A 16,111-nucleotide genomic window follows, 5' to 3' on the forward strand; every position below is an offset into this window, starting at 1 on the left:
ATGCTCCCAGGATTGGGACCATTTTAGTAACAAGCTGCAAGAAATCACAGCTCTGGCGACTTGTATCTACCATCCGCCATCTCAACTCTTATTTTGAGCTGCAGCCTGAGCTATTAAAAACCAAACATTCTCATTGGCAAGCTCCACAATTAGCCTCATTTCCACGCTAGGAACACTGTTGTGCCTGAGCTGAAGTTGCACAGTGATTGTTTCTTGTCTCAGCGATGCTGTTTGCAGGCGATGCTGGGAGCCAGCGAGGATGTGACCCGGTGGTAATCTGAATTGCTTCACCAAACACATTTTTATCCCATCATCTCGGCTACATGAAAGGGGGCCATAGTGCTCCAGTGTTCAAGACTTTACAGTCCCGCTGTTCGGCAATAAAATGAGGCAAGAAATATTAGCCGTCCCCGGCTGATGCCTTAATTCTTTCCCAACAATGTCAGAGAATCTGGACCCTACAGGTTTTAGTGCTGCCTAAAGCCTGACCCTCAGGCTGGCTTGAATGGAGCGGGAATGAGTTAAGGAGAGCAAGGAGGCTTTAATGGACACAGACCCCGAATAGCCCAGCTTGTCCCGGCCTCCTGCAGACTCACCCTCCTTTTCACAGGCCTCGATTGTGTATGGCCCCAGCAGAGACAAAACTACCCATGAGCAGAGGTTACCCCCAGCCGGTACAGGTCAGAGGCATTCTGGGGGAGAAGGGGAGAGGGGGGGCGGAGGGGAAGTAAGGGGCACACGGAGAAAGAGGGAAGTGAGGATGGGGGTGGGAGAATGGAGTAGTAAAAGTTGGTGTGGATCATTTATGAGGAGAGATTCATCAAGTCCAAGACTGTGACTGTTCACCTCACCTTCAAGCAAATCGCTTTCGAAAACTGTTTCACCGGACGAATGGGAGCTATACTAATGGGAAGTTGAACATGAAGTGTGTGAATTATCAAAAGAAATAAAATGCTTCTCTATCATTTTTCCAAAAGCTATAGGCCAAAGGTTCCGAGGCTTTCAATGGGATGGCCTCTAATTTGACACTACAAGATTTTGAAAAATTACACATGGATTGTGCTTTACACACCAAATGGAAGCTTTCTCCAGCAATTTTCCAATTACTGAATGTGAGCCCTCCAAGAAAAGTAACTATTTTGGCTCATGAAACCCAGAGTTACCAAGGAATGGGAACAGCATGTTTGCAAGTTTGCAGATAGTCCTTTAAAATGTAGTATGGTTAGCATCCTGGACCTTACTGGAAGAATATGAGTTTGAAGAGGTCCTTTCCTTCACTCAGAAGGGTTCCTAAACCTTCTGTGTGGGCCTTGAGCTCCTAGCTCAGTCCAAAGAAGCCCATAGACCCTTTCTCAAAAGACTGTTCTTACTATGCAGGGTTACAGAAGAAGCCAATCACATTCAAATAGAGCTATCAAAATGTTTTTTAAAACAACTTTGCAACATAGTATACATGTCTTTTAATGAATCCATTAAGTAAATAGCAGCAGAATTAATTACTTTAATTTCAGAATAGTGATGAGCAAGAGTGATAATTTTGAGAAATCCGAAAACATGATAAGAAAATGTGATATGAAAATATCTGTGGTTGGTGGCCATTGGAGACAAAATCACAGGTAGGGTTAATACCATTATAGTTGTGTTTACCTGGGTTTTTTTATACACGGAATGCTAAGTTTCAAACTTCTCCAGTGGCTCAGTTGGTGAAGAATCTGCCTGAAATGCAGGACACCCAGGTTTGATCCCTGGGTCAGGAAGATCCTGTGGAGAAGGGAATGGCAATCCACTCCAGTATTCTTGGCTGGAGAATTCCACCAACAGAAGAGCTTGGTGGACTACTGTTCACGGGGTTGCAAAGAGTCAGACACGACTGAGGGACTAACACACACACACCCCCAAGTTTCAGGTACAGGTTAGTGAAAATACAGATGTAAGCTCTTTCCATCCAAGTTCACAGATGCCCTAAAATTTTATCTATGGACAAGAAATCCAGCTAAAGGCAAGATGAAGTTCAGGACCTACTGCCCTAGGGCTAAACTGAGAGGTGGTGGGCCAGGATTCACTGTACCCTCACTGTGAAACTTTCTTGGGAAAGTCAAGTTTTTTTCTTCTCCTGTCCTGAAGCTCCGGAAACGTTTTGTAAAACAATTTAAAACCATGCCCTTTTTTTCAGGACAAGCCTGATGTCCAAAGATTAATAAGCACCTTTGATGTGTTTCTTCAACAGGAATTATTGTTGCCAAAAAAAGGGTCAGTTAATCGACTAATTATGAATTTTAATCAGGATCTTGTTTCAGTTACCCTAGGATGGTTGAGCTTTAGTGTTAAGGTTTTTCTTTTCAAAGGATGCCCAGGGAGGGTTTGTGTTTCCCTCACTTTTGCATTTTGGACGCACACTGGCTCAGAGACAACTGGGCGCACACACATCCCCCTCCCCCCCACCCCCGCCTCGGTTCCTCACGGGGGAGCTGTCATCTTGCAACCACAATCATCACATGCCATTGCAGGGGCAACCCGGCAGGAGGGCCCCCCTCTAAATGCCTCCCAGCCCTCGCGCAGTCCAGGCCAGGCCAAGGCGCCGACACACAGGAGCCGGGCTGGGTCCCCGGGTCTCCGGATCTCTGCAGGGGAGCGACGAGCTCGCCTGCCTACGCCCACGCCCCCTACATTTTGGGCGCACACTCGGGGGCACACCCCTGCGCGCGCGCGCCGCCACACTCGGGCGTACGCACACCGCGTCGGACCAGGGATTGCCGTGTCGGCGGCGGCCCGGAGTGGTCCCGGGCGTTCAGCCGGGTCTCCCTCTAGGGCTCCGCCGGCCGCCCCGCCCCGCCCCGCCCCTCGAACCCGCCGAGCCGAGCGCGCCTGGGGCTGCAAACTTTTGCCTTCAGTCCGCCAAGGCGGCGCGCAGGCTTGGGCTCGGCTCGGCTCTGCGTGGCTCCGGATTGCCGTGACCGCTGGCCTTACTGTGCGCCCGGGTGTGCGCCCCGCTCTGCCCCGCGCCCCGCGCGGATCTCGGCATCCCGAGCCCCCGCCTGCGTGTGCAGTCAACGTGCCCTCCTGCCGCCGGGTCTGTTCTCAGCCTCCTGTGCGTCCTCGATCTCCTTTCTCCTCCTCCCCGGCGGCTTTGGCCCCTTCGCCTCCGCACCCGTCATGGCTCGTGGCCCCGCTCGGACCAGCCTGCGACCCGGGTCCCAACAGCTGCCTCTTCTGTCGCTCCTGCTGCTGCTGCTGCTGCTCCGGGACGCGGACGGCAGCCACACGGCCGCCGCTCGGCCTGCCCCGCCCGCGGCCGCCGACGGCCTTGCAGGGGACAAGAACCCCCAGCGGTCTCCAGGAGACGTGGTCGCTGCTCAGAACCCAGGCGCCCAGGACATGGTCGCTGTCCACATGCTCCGGCTTTATGAGAAATACAGCCGAAGGGGCGCGAGGCCGGGAGGGGGCAACACGGTCCGCAGTTTCCGTGCCCGGCTGGGTAAGTAGAGGGGACCCCCCACTCCCCTTCTCGTCGCCCCCCCGGTCCTCCTCACTTGTCCATCCTCTCACATCCCTGCACCTTTGCATTTCCTCTTCTTTCTATTCATTGACTAGTTCATTCATTCTTTCATTAACTATGCCACCTTCCCCCTCCGCGCCCCTCCGCGCCCCCAGCACTCTGTGCCAGGCCCTGAGCCTCCAGTGGGAACGCCAAAGTGACACAGAGTGACAAATTTCCTGCCCCTGGGGTGCCGCTAAGCCTGCGAAGGTGGAAAACTTGCCGGACACAGACCACCCCACCCACAAGGCTTTAAGCACAGGATGAAGATGGCACTGGGCTGGTGGAGCTCAGGGTCTGTGTGTGTGGGTAGAGGGTGAGGGTGGGGTCTGGGGGCTCCATGTAGCAGGGTTTAGTTATGTGGGCTCTTGACAGATGAGGCAGGCGCTGAGGAGAGCCCATCAGGTGGGTATAATGCAGCCCTGAAGGAAGTGCAGCACTGGGCCCGGGAGCATGTAGTTGGGGCATTTAGTGGGTATGGGGTTGGGGAAGCAGGGTGGCCTTGAGTGCCCAGCCTGGGGTACATGGGACTGAAGTCTGCTGAGCACTGGCATGAAGTGTTCAGCCATGGTGGTTTGAGGAAAGGTCTAGAAGCTTGGGCAAGGGGGGCTCCCCTTTTCTCTCCTGCTCTTGCCCCTCCTGGGCAGATCCTTTCCCCTCTTCCCACACCCTGGATGAAGCTGGACAGAGATCATTTGCAGACCCCTACCTGCCCTGCTTCCAAGAGCCCTTCAGAATCCAGCCTCCACTGACTGCCCACCCAGCCTGGGCTACCTCTGCAGGCCCTGAGTGAGCAGAGGGGAGAGGGGCAGCCTGGTGGCAGGGGCTGAGGGAAGACCCTCGTTGTCATGGAGATTACTCCTGGTCTCAGAATGCCATTGCAGAAAATGTGGGTAGGGGTTCCCTGCAGCCCTTGTGAAGGAGGAAGCCATTCATCAGGAGAAAGATCATTGATCTGTAAGGCCCCCTTTTGAGGTAGAGGGGAACAAGCCCAATATTGGGCTGCCAGACAGCCTGGGGTCAGATCCTGGGGTAACACACCCATGACCACAGAGCCAAATTCCAGAAGCTTGGTCTCCCATGAATGTATACTGGGAACTCCTGCCACAGAGAGGCCCCTCCCCTACCCCACCCCCATCCCCTACTGGACAGACTCACTAGGTCAGTGTTCCTGGGTTCCACGCCAACCAGATCTAACTCCATCCTCCCCGGTGCCTTTAGTCACATCTTGGGCACATTTCTGGAGTAGTATTATTAAGTCACTCAAGATTCATCTAGCATGACTGTGACCTTGGGCAAATGGCTGAAATGAAGCTCTGTGGACTTGAGTGTACGCATCTGCAAAGTTGGCAGGTCATGGCAGTATCTTCCCTGTGGAGTTGCAGGAAAGATGACATGAAATGATATGTGTAAACCCTAAGCCCAGAACTGTCTGGGTTAGGTGTTGTTACATTGTGTTTCCCCATATACAAAACATTTGTGTTCACAGAGATGTAGACTTGACCTTGCATCCACTAATTCAGTCCCCAAAGCCTTGCAGCTGAGGAAAACAAGGCTGGCAAGGTTACTGCTGCAATAAGGGGTGAATATGCCCATGGAGCCCACCTGGCTCCTACAGGCCCAGGCATAAAGGTGCACAATCTGTTTTTCTGTTTTCATAGACTGGGGGTACAAGTAGCAGTGAAGCAACAGTTAGCCCTGAAAAGAACATGGTGGCAGTACTTCAGATCCAGCCCTCTGATTTTACAGATAAAGAAACTCAGGCCAGGGCAGGCAGAACTGTTCACAGTGGCAATGATTGGCACTGTCCATTTGTCAGGATCAGGCTGTTTGCACTGCTAGCCCCTCTCCAAACTTCCATCAAAACTGAGCCCAGGATGTAGAAGACAGAGGGTGGAACAGACAATTACTCTGTTAGGCAGATCAGAATTATTCTGGATCAGTCTTCAACTTTCTGATAAATCCAGCACTCTTGTTTAGAACCATTTGGCAGTCTTGGGTACAAGTCCCAGCTCCACCAGCTACTGGTTGTGTGTTGTAGCACATTACTATACCTCTCTGAGCATTGATTTCTTTGCACATAGAGGCAAGGTGAAGATTCAGTGGGATGAACTAAACTTTGTGTCTGACTCAGCAAGCTTGGTTTCTCATCCCCTCCCTTGATTGCCTTAAGTTGGTTCGTACCCAGCTCCTGGGCAGCCCTCAGAGGTGCCTGCTTCATGCCCAGTGACCTTGCTGTGAGGAGGTGTGAGCCTGGGCAGGACTCCTTATTTTATGAATGAGGCACAGATGTAAGGGTTTCAGCTCTGGATCGTGTCAGTACCAGCCTGCTCCAGGACGGTGGCCTCTGCTTTCTCAATGGGGTGGTCCTCACAGCCCGTGTTGCAGTGGAACCATGTCCTCTGCCTGCCAACAGGCAGCACAGCTCAGATTCCAAGTGCAGGCTGGGAGCTGGACCAAATCCTGAATCTGTGACCTGGGCCAGGGACTGAACTTGTCCATGATTCAGTTTTGTCACTTCTAAAATGGAGCTAATCATGCTCTCTTCCTTATAGGGCTTTTCAAATGAATTGCAATAAATCCAGTGCTTAACACTGCCTGGCACGTGTAAGTTCAGTAGTGTATTAGTTCTACTATTATTACTCCAACCACCTTGCTCCTTCCTTCCCTTCCTTTGCTCCCAAAGTATGTGTTGTTCCCTACAAGTCCACATCAATGGTGAGAGCTTCTGAACCTGACCATAAAGGTTAAAGGTTAGACACCTCCAGCCCCAAATGATCTGCATTTAAGTCTAGGCCTTTCCACCTACCCATAGGATATTGGGCAAGTTACTTAACCTCTCTGAGGTTGGTATCATCTCTAAAATACAAGTAATGATACATACCCATCTATCAATAATGTGAAAGGTCACATTCAGTTGCCAAAGTCTTTCCTGAGCACTTCATTCAGTGGCAGATGCTGTAAGCTCAAAGGACACAAAGAAACAAAGACTATTGGCCCTTTCCAGAAAAGCTCACAAGCTGGTTGAGAAGGAAGAAGTAAACAGAAGAATGTGAGCAGGGGACAAGTAGAACAATGGAGTAAGAAAGGGCTGGGGATGGGCTTCAGGAACCCCAAGGGACAGCACTCACCCAGCAGGGGAAGGGCTGATGGGGAAGGGCTGGTGAAGCCTCCACAGAGCAGGGGAAGCGCCGGACAGATTCTGAAGAGCAGAGGGTGTTAGCCAGGTATGGAAGTGAAGCATACCCCCATGCACCAGGACCTCTGAGGAGTTTGGTTTCAATGAGGAAATAACAGGAGGAGAGAGTTAAGAAATGGAAGTGGATCAGTGGTCCATCAAGGCCATCAAGAGCTTTGAGTGTGATGAATTTGCCTATAGGTAGTAGGGCAGTGTAGAGTGTGTGTGTGGGAGTAGGGGGTGGAGAAGAGAACAGGAGAGGGGAGAGATTATGAGAGTAATGCATACTATGCAAAAATCATGGAAAATCATAGTAAGGAAAATAAATTATCCCCAATAACAACCCAGATATAACCAGAGTTGGTATTTTGTGGAATATTACATATAGTTTTTATCCTAATGGGATTATATTTTCAACATGCATGTAAAACTTGCCATATTTTCATTCTTATTTGAAGTTACTGGGGTGCTTTTTCATTACTGGTCATCCTGAATAGTTTTCTTTATGCTTTTTGGCCACTTGCAAATTTTCCTATGGAAATCACTTCATCCACTTGGGGTTCTTATCTTTTCCTTAGTGATGTGTAGAGGTTGTGAAGAATATTGACTCTTCATCTGTGATAGATGATTTCTTTGTGAAGGGTGAGTGTTGGTGTGAGGGTGACAGTGTGCTGGGGTCACACTGGCACTTGAGGTCAGGTTGTAGGCAAAGACAGTGGTGGAAAGATGCAGAGTTCAGGGTGGTTGTGGAGAAACAAGATGCAGCAACTGGGATTGGTTGGCTGCAGGAAGGGAAAGAGGCTGTGAAAATTCTCAGGCTCCAGGTGGAGAGAGGGGACAGGTGGCAATGCCTCCTGGTGGGCACAAGGACAGTGGTCAGGGGTGTGGGGTCCTAAGTGTAGCAGAAGCTTGTGAAACCAAATGACCTTGTGTTCCAAGCACGTGCTGCGTGCCAGACACCTTGGTGAGAGTGCACAGGAAGCACGCACACATATTCTGCCTAGGACTGAGGCACAGAGAGGTTGTGTGACTTGCCTAAGACCCCAAAGCTAGTCAGTGATGAAGCAGGGTTTACATCCTGACTCTGGAGCCTGCCTAGAAATAAATGCTCAGTACATATTAGCTCTCTTTGCTTCTCTGCACCACCACTGACTGGCCCACGGCTACCTTCTTCCAGCTGATTATGCTGGTGCTTACATCTTCAGTCTGGTGTTCTCATGCTGGTCTCCCTGATGGATGTTTCAGGGGCAATAGGTGAAGGGACAGATCTCCAAGTGGATTCTGTTTCTATTTAGCAGAGCAGTCTGAGGGTCCTCTCGGCCAGCAGGGAGCCTGGAGCGGCCACTGGGCTAGAGCCCTTTCCCTATCTCTTTCCCCTCCAGTCCCATCCGTAGCAAGTCAGGAGGAGGTTGAGTGCCCAGTAGAGTGGACCTGATTAAGGTTCTAAGACTTCCAAAGATCCATAGAGAGATCAACTTGTCTAAATCAGGTCCTTTCTTTCCTGGATAGTCAGAATGCAAAATCATCCAAGTAATGACTTGTGTTTGCAAAATATTTAAGATTTCACAGCACATGACCTTCGTTAATTAGCTGTTAGGCAGACCCAGATTCTATCCAAGGTACCTAGTTAGGGAGGATGGGGAAGCACGTAGGCTTGGGGTCAGACAGGCCTGGAAGCACACTCTGACTCTGCCCCTTACCAACTGGCGGACTTTAGGCAAGTTATGTAGTCATGTACCCTCTCTGAAGCTCCATGTTTTTGTCCATTTGCCTTCTCTGCTGCTCTGATTATGAACACAAGGAATCAAGCCTGCATATATGCTTGGAACTTTCAGTTTCCTGACTGGCAAACAATATTATTCCCATTTTAAAGATGAGAAAACTAAGGCTCAAAGGGAAGTAACTGGACAAATGTCCTGCCATGCAGTGCCTCCTGCTGAATTTGCATAATTGGCTGTGTTTTTCCAAAGAAAGAGACTTTCTGGACTTCTTTCAGGATGTTTGCTGAGCCCCAGGGCAGCAGGCCAGGAACCCTCTTTGTTCAGTGAAGCAGACTGATCTAGCAGAGACCCCTCCCTACCCTACCATTCAGCATGTATTTCTGAGCAGTGACAATCACTTAGGCTTTGCACTAGGATCTAGAGATACAGCAGTGTACTCAGCTGACAAAGCCCTGCCCTCTTGAACTTTGTGTTCTAGGGGGAAAGAGAAAAAGTTACAATGAAATATATATCAGCATGTCCCAAAGTGATATGAAGATGAATGAAGCCCAGGACAGACAAAGTGATGGGGCTGCTCCTCCAGCCAGGGAAACCAGTGGCCCCCTTTGTTAGGGATGCTGCTTGAGTGGAGCTCTGAAGGAGAGAGGCACTGTGATTCCGGTGGGAGAAATGATAATGACAGAAGGAATAGCTGGGAGAAAGCCCTGAGATGGGAGCTTCATGTGTGGAAGGAGAGGAAGCCAGGGTGACTGGGGCAGAGATGGGGGTGCGGAGGGCAGATGGAGTTGGGGAGGTAGGCAGGCCAGATCATAGGGCCTTGGTAAGAGGTTGAGTTTTTTTTGAGGGGGCGCTATGGAAGGCTAGGAGCAGGATGGTGACCTGATGCTGAGAACACCCAGCTCACGGGGGGGCCTCCTGTGGACAGTGTCCTGTGAAGCTGTGACAGGCACTGCAGCCGCTCCCAACCATTGCCACCTGTCTGGAATGAATGCCATCCCTGGAATGAACTCCTCTGAGTACCTCTGACCACCTTTGCCAGGATCCTGATTGGCCCAGCACCTAGCCCAAAGTAGAAGTATCCCACATAATTATCTGGAAAAGAGAGGGAGGCAGGGGAGGGTGCAGGAATGAAGAGAGGAATCATAGGAAGGAGGAAGGAAGGATCTTTTCTAGCTACCATGAGACGGGAGCCACAGGCACCAGCATGGTTCACAGGAAATAGGGACTTCTCTTTGTGGATTCTCCTTTCTAGCCAGGGCTAATCCAAGCTAGGAGACTTCAGGTAGGTGGCCTTTCTCTCAGTCACAGTCTGCAGTTCCCTGCAATGTAGGGATGCAGGCCCAGTCAGAGCTGGGCCAGTCTGTGGCCCTTCAAGCCACTGGAGGCTTGGGGGTTACCCACCCACACGGTTCCCAGCAGGGAGGGTCTTCATGTAGCAGGCTGCCTAGTAAAGGCAAAGCTGCCTGTGTCCAAAGGCATTCAAGCCAAATGGAGGAAGGACTCCTGCCTGCCCTGAGGGTAATTGATCAGGCTGCCTGACTGCTAAGATTCCTCCCTATCTGAGTTCCTGAGCGTGCTCTCCTTGGTTCTCCATCCTAAGGGAGGGCAGCATGTACCATTCCCCTCCTGTACCCCATGCAGAAATAACCTCCAGGGCAGGCCACACTCTGCTCCTCTACATCACGTCTTGCCACCCAGGGGACAGTCCTCCCAGCACCTTCATCTGGTCATACACACCTCAAGCCAAGGTTGCTGTCCTGACCTTGGTGGTCACAGTTATACTTCTTTAGTCCCTCTCTTGCTCTCTACTTTGACACTGGAAGGGAAGCCAAGGTGCTTTCCTCTAGGAAGTCCCATCTTGGTTCCCCCCAGTCTGCTGTTTTCCTTCTCATCATGAACTGCACGTTTCTAGGCCAGAGATGCTTGCATCCTGCTGTGAAGAGCCAGCTCTTTGGAAGGAGTCAGAAATGTCTACTCTCAACCCTCTTAAGTGTTCTCCAGCAGAGAACCTGTTAGCAGAATGACAGAGTTGACCTGAATTGGCAATATACTTTCTCAGCTGTGTTAGCTGGACCATTGAGTGAGAGGGGCCTGCACTGGTGTAGGAGGCACTTCCTCTGCCAGCCTGGGTCATTTAGGTAAAAGTGGTGTAGAAGCATATTTGGGGGATTCCTCCTTTGTGCCTGGCACCTTATATATGTTATTTATTTAATCCTCCAAGCATTCAGGTGAGACAGAGATTCTAGGTCCCTCTGAGGCAAATGAGCAAGGTGTTGACCCATTAGGGCCTGGAAGCCTGATTCCTAGGGTCTTTCCCAGCTTGAAGGGTGGGGCTGCTTTGTTGGTGAACTTGTGCAAGTCAACCCCACATGTGTTGGAGGGATCCTGGTCCCCATCATGGTTCTGGCCTCTGGAGAGCAACCTGATGTTGGAGGTTCTATTGAGCGACCTGATACAACCCTGATAGTGCTCTCTCCTTGTAAAACAAGTTTAAAAGGCCTTGGGCAGAATAAATAGCAGATAATCAAATGGCTGTGTTCTTAAGTTCAGTTTTTTTTCAGAAGCCACTCAGAGTGCAGGTACAGTGTGAGGCACGCTACTTAATTTGCCTCATTTGGACAAAGGACTGCATTTAACATCTGTAAAATAGAGGGCTGTGCAAATACAAGAGGGGGTGGGGGTGGGGGTGGCTCTACTGTAACCCAAGCTATCCCAGATACCTCATTCCACCTTGTCTCATGAATGAAGGAGGTGGGGAACACTTGTTCATTGAGGGGCATCAGAGCACAGGGTGGGAATGGGAGCTTCAGGGTGCAGCAACCCGGAGCATTTACCCTGTCTGCCGGCTTTTTTTTCTTCCTTTCTTTGGGATGTGGACAATCCCCGACCTCTCTGACCTTAATCCCTTATACTCATCTGGTCACTGAAAATAGCAAAGGGTGCCCTCATCAGTTCAATGTGAGAATTACAAGGGATGAGGAAAGCCTGGCTGGCCTGGAAGTGCTCCCATCAGTAGGCGTTCCTCCTCCGTAACTTGAGGAGGAAGACCTTGTGAACGTGGGGCCTATCCAGGAGACAACCTAACAGGATGTGGTCTGTCCTTCCCTCACAGAAGTGGTCAACCAGAAGGCCGTGTATTTCTTCAACCTGACTTCCATGCAAGATTCAGAAATGATCCTGACGGCCACATTCCACTTCTACTCAGAGCCACTGTGGCCCCCGGCGCGTGAAGTACCCTGCAAACAGCGGGCCAAGAATGCATCCTGCCGCCTGCTGCCCCCTGGCCCACCCGCACGCCAGCACTTGCTCTTCCGCAGCCTCTCGCAGAACACGGCCACTCAGGGGCTGCTCCGTGGGGCCGTGGCCCTGCCGCCCCCGCCGCGAGGCCTGTGGCAGGCCAAGGACATCTCCCTCATTGTCAAGGCGGCCCGCCGGGATGGCGAGCTGCTCCTGTCTGCTCAGCTGGATTCTGGGGAGAAGGACATGGGGGTACCCAGGCTCGGCCCTCACGCGCCCTACATTCTTATCTATGCCAATGACCTGGCCATCTCAGAGCCCAACAGTGTGGCGGTGACACTGCAGAGATACGACCCCTTCCAGGCTGGGGACCCTGAGCCTGGTGCAGCCCCCAACAGCTCAGCAGACCCCCGAGTGCGCCGGGCCACACAGGCCACCGGGCCCCTCCAGAATAACGAGCTGCCTGGGCTGGATGAGAGGCCAGAACATGCCCCCCACGCCCAGCACTACCACAAGCACGAGCTGTGGCCCAGCCCCTTCCGTGCGCTGAAGCCACGGCCAGGCCGCAAGGACCGCAGGAAGAAGGGCCAGGATGTGTTCATGGCCTCCTCACAGGTGCTGGACTTCGACGAGAAGACGATGCAGAAAGCCCGGAAGAAGCAATGGGATGAGCCACGGGTCTGTTCCCGGAGGTATCTGAAGGTGGACTTCGCCGACATAGGGTGGAATGAATGGATCATCTCACCCAAGTCTTTCGACGCCTACTACTGCTCAGGAGCCTGCGAGTTCCCCATGCCCAAGGTAGGGTGTGTCAGGGTCACCCTGCTGTGTTCTGCTCATTGTCACCCTCAGCTCTGACCTTGCAGGCAAGTCCCTCTGCCTCCTCTCTGTTTCCTGTCTGTAAATAGGGATAATAACACCTCCCATCTATTGGAGCCAGGGAATAGCTAAACAGAGATGCCCAAATGAGAGCCTGTTGGGTGGATACAACCCACAGATAGATGCTCTCTGGCTGTCCTTTTGAAAGTGTTGCCTTCATAGGATTTGAATTTTAAATCAGAACCTTTCTTCTTTTGCAGAGCAGGAGATCCATCCTTCTAGGTGTGTGTTTCCACACAGCAAAATCACAGAGGTTGCGTGGACACTGGCCGTTCCCCCACGGCACCCCCCAACCCCCGCACACAGGTCCGGTCTCTTAAACTCCTTCTTTGCCAAGGCTGTTCTAGAAATCTGGTTTGGATTTCAGGGCATGGTGTCTGTAACCAGCAGAGCTGGCCTCAGTGGCTTCCCAGTGTGACTCTCCCTGTCTCCACCCTCCCCTCCCCTACTCAGGGCAGAGGCTCACGTGGCAACTAGCTCTCATCATTCACAAGTCTGCAGGACACACGTGGGACTGTTTGCTCCATTGCACTGACCTGGGTTTTCAGATGCTCACCTTCCCTCTGGGCTGGGCCATGGCTCTGTCCATCCATCTCCCTACAGCCTGAACTGTTGTGGGCTGGCTGCCAGAGGATGTCAACCTCGGCCCAGAGCACACAGTTTCCTCCTACTTAGCTCCTCCGCTGAGCTCCAGGTCATGCCTTCCCCTCCAAGAGAGGAAGTCAGTGCGTAAATTCACTGTGAACGTAAATAAATCAGTCAGCTGGGGAAATCCCAGACCCAGACAGAGGGCCGTATTAACCTGTTTGGGAATTAAGAGGCTTCTTCTCAAAGCTGTGCATGTGCAGGAGACAGGAAGGGAGGTGCCTGATAGAGAGACAGGCGTCTGCTGGAAGGATGCAGCACCAGCAGATGCAGAGTGAGTATCTGGCAGCCCCCCCACCACCCCCGTCCCCGACCCTGCTGGCTGACCCAGCACTTACCTTATCAGCCTGCTTCACTGTCTTCCCACCTTCCCTGACATCAGTCTGAACTCCCCAAATGCTGGTGTCCCGGCCTCACTTCCCACCTCCCACCTCCCCACCAGAGGCACAGGACATGTAAAACTCTGGCCGACAATGAGCTGAAGCACCTGTAACATGGTGCTGTTCCTCTTAGGGGAGGTGCTTGAAAAATGGCATTCTCTGTGTTTGCAGCTGGGACCCAGACACTCCTGGATACGAGAGGCTGCCTGGAGAGGGAGGGGGAGAGAGCTGGAGTGGGCCCAGCGAGTGTGGTTTCCAGGCCAGACTACTTTCTAACTGAGGGCTCTCGGTCAAGACATTTTAAGCCTCAGTTTCACCAATAAAATTAGAATCATACCCACCCCATAAGATGGATGCGAGGACAAAATGGGGTAATGCCAGTGAAGCAGCGCCTGACACCTCACAGGCAGACCCGCCCAGGAACTGGGTTTTCAGCCCCATCCCAATGATGCACGTGTGTCTGCAGGCCTTCCCCTCCTGCGTGGACAACACAGTCACGTGGCAAGTGTGTTGTCCCTGGACTATGAAGTCTGGGAGCTGTGGCCCGAGGTGCATTCTCCAATCTTTTCCCTGGCCTTCCCTCTGGAGCACCTGGCCAGTTCCAGATGCTCCTTGGGGATGTGTGACATGCAGCTGCCCCCAAGTGACCAGTGCCTTCCCGGTTACACCCTCCCTCTAGGAGCCCAAGGTTTGGGGGGAAGGGTGTGGGAGGATGCCTTTTGCAAGGGTCTCTAGGACTCAGCCTGTAAGTGACTTCAGAGGAAATGTATACCCAGCCCTGCGATCTCATCTTGTTTTCTTTCTCACTTTTTCTTCTTCACCTTATCACCCTTTCTGTGTCCTCAGTTAAGGACATGCGGGCAGCATGGTGGATGGGTGAGGACTGCGGGGTGGGCAGAGCTCGGAGGTGACCATGCTCCCTTCCCCCTTGTAGATGGTCCGCCCATCCAACCACGCCACCATCCAGAGCATCGTCAGGGCCGTGGGCATCGTCCCGGGCATCCCAGAGCCGTGCTGTGTTCCCGACAAGATGAGCTCTCTTGGGGTCCTTTTCCTGGATGAGAACCGGAATGTGGTTCTGAAGGTGTACCCCAACATGTCTGTGGAGACCTGTGCCTGCCGGTAAGACCAGCTGCTCTGGAGTGGAAGGAGCCTGCCCTGCTCACACACAGCAGCGTAATATTCTGGGAACCTTCTGGAGTGAGCACTTGACTCAGGGTGCAGCTGCAAAAATAGGGCAGAGCCTGCAGACAACCATCTGTCGCCCCAGGGCATCGTCTGGGGTCTTTCATTGCTGGTGATTCAGCCTCCTCAATGCCGGTTCGAATCCTTTAAAGGGATCTGGGAATTAAACCTGACCTGATGGTTGCTCACAGCCCATCCCCTCTGCTCTGAGAGCCTGAAAACCAGATATGTTCATATGTTGGGTCTTGTGACCGTCATCTCATAACCTGGAAAGAAGACTACAAACTTGAAGGGGCTCACTCCCTTCATATGGAAAGAACCTCTGTTTAAATAATCAGTTTAAAACACTTTGGGCCACAGAGTGATGCTGGAAAATAGATATGGAATATGATATAAATGGATGTTTTCTCTCAAAATCCACTGCAGATGCTTTTATACATACAGTATGCACATATAACCAATTTTGGTTTCTTTTTCTTAATATATATTTTATTTTAAAACAAAAAGGAGGGAGTTGACACTGTTCCCCCACAGAGGTAGTCATGCTGGTTGCGTGTGCATTGTTTAAACATGCTTATTGAAATAACCTATGCAGCAATATGTTGGAATACTAAAACATAACCAAGATTTTATATTTTTGTAAATTATGCTTTCTATACTGTAGATTGTGTATGGTATGTGTTTTTATGGAAAGCTAATAAATTAAAGGGACAATGGTATCTTGAAAAACTGAATGTTACCTGTTCCAAAATATGAATGGATCCCCATGTGTAAGTATGACATCTGAGGTCACAGCCTTCTTTAGGAGCTGAGGCCCCTTAAGTCATTTCCACACTCTCTCATCTTTAGCCTAAGCTCCAGACACTGGCCACTCTTATGCCTTCCAGGGCCCTACTCACTTACACTGCACCTCAGGTCCCCATCCTGGGCTTGTCCAGGTAGAACACAACCCAGGTACGTTTGGGGGTCTCACATCCGTAGCTTCAGTGGGGATATCAATTGATGGGGAGGTGCTTGAGATATTTAAAGGGACATCTATGGTAGCCTAGTCAGAGGTCTTCTTGGAGTAGTTCAAGCAAGAGACTCAACAGGAGTCAGGGATCTTCCCAGAGATTCAGGGATCTTTCCAGAGATTCAGGGACTGCTCCTGAGGGACTAAAATGCCTGCTCCTCCCTTCCCCCTTGTCAGCATCTCTGTCCCAAATAGCTTCCCCCAAGTGACTCACTTGTCCCTGAATTGACATTGCCTTACAGTTGTAGTGCCTGAAGCTGACTGACTAGCATTTCTGAAGTGAAAGAAAAAGTGAAAGTGAAAGTCACTCAGTCATGTTCAACTCTTTGAGACCCCATG

General features: G+C 51.4%; 1 protein-coding gene across 1 annotated transcript; it reads left to right on the top strand.

Annotated features, from left to right (window-relative positions):
- The first annotated feature begins 2,567 nt into the window (after nt 1-2,567).
- Nucleotides 2,568-15,489, top strand: GDF10 (growth differentiation factor 10). Its single transcript, XM_043476945.1, has 3 exons — nt 2,568-3,475; nt 11,547-12,472; nt 14,510-15,489. The coding sequence occupies exons 1-3, from the start codon at nt 3,154-3,156 to the stop codon at nt 14,699-14,701; spliced, it is 1,440 nt and encodes a 479-aa protein (XP_043332880.1). The 5' UTR covers nt 2,568-3,153; the 3' UTR covers nt 14,702-15,489.
- The last annotated feature ends 622 nt before the right edge of the window (nt 15,490-16,111 follow it).

Source organism: Cervus canadensis, chromosome 8, assembly GCF_019320065.1.
Source record: "Cervus canadensis isolate Bull #8, Minnesota chromosome 8, ASM1932006v1, whole genome shotgun sequence".
In the NCBI taxonomy this organism is placed as follows: domain Eukaryota; kingdom Metazoa; phylum Chordata; class Mammalia; order Artiodactyla; family Cervidae; genus Cervus; species Cervus canadensis.

What these genes read in the sequence shown, in the direction of transcription:
- GDF10 (XM_043476945.1), top strand. Translation starts at nt 3,154, where the DNA reads ATGGCTCGTGGCCCCGCTCGGACCAGCCTGCGACCCGGGTCCCAACAG. An exon ending in CAGTTTCCGTGCCCGGCTGG is followed by an intron (nt 3,476 to 11,546) that starts GTAAGTAGAGGG and finishes CTTCCCTCACAG; the next exon opens with AAGTGGTCAACCAGAAGGCC. An exon ending in GCGAGTTCCCCATGCCCAAG is followed by an intron (nt 12,473 to 14,509) that starts GTAGGGTGTGTC and finishes TCCCCCTTGTAG; the next exon opens with ATGGTCCGCCCATCCAACCA.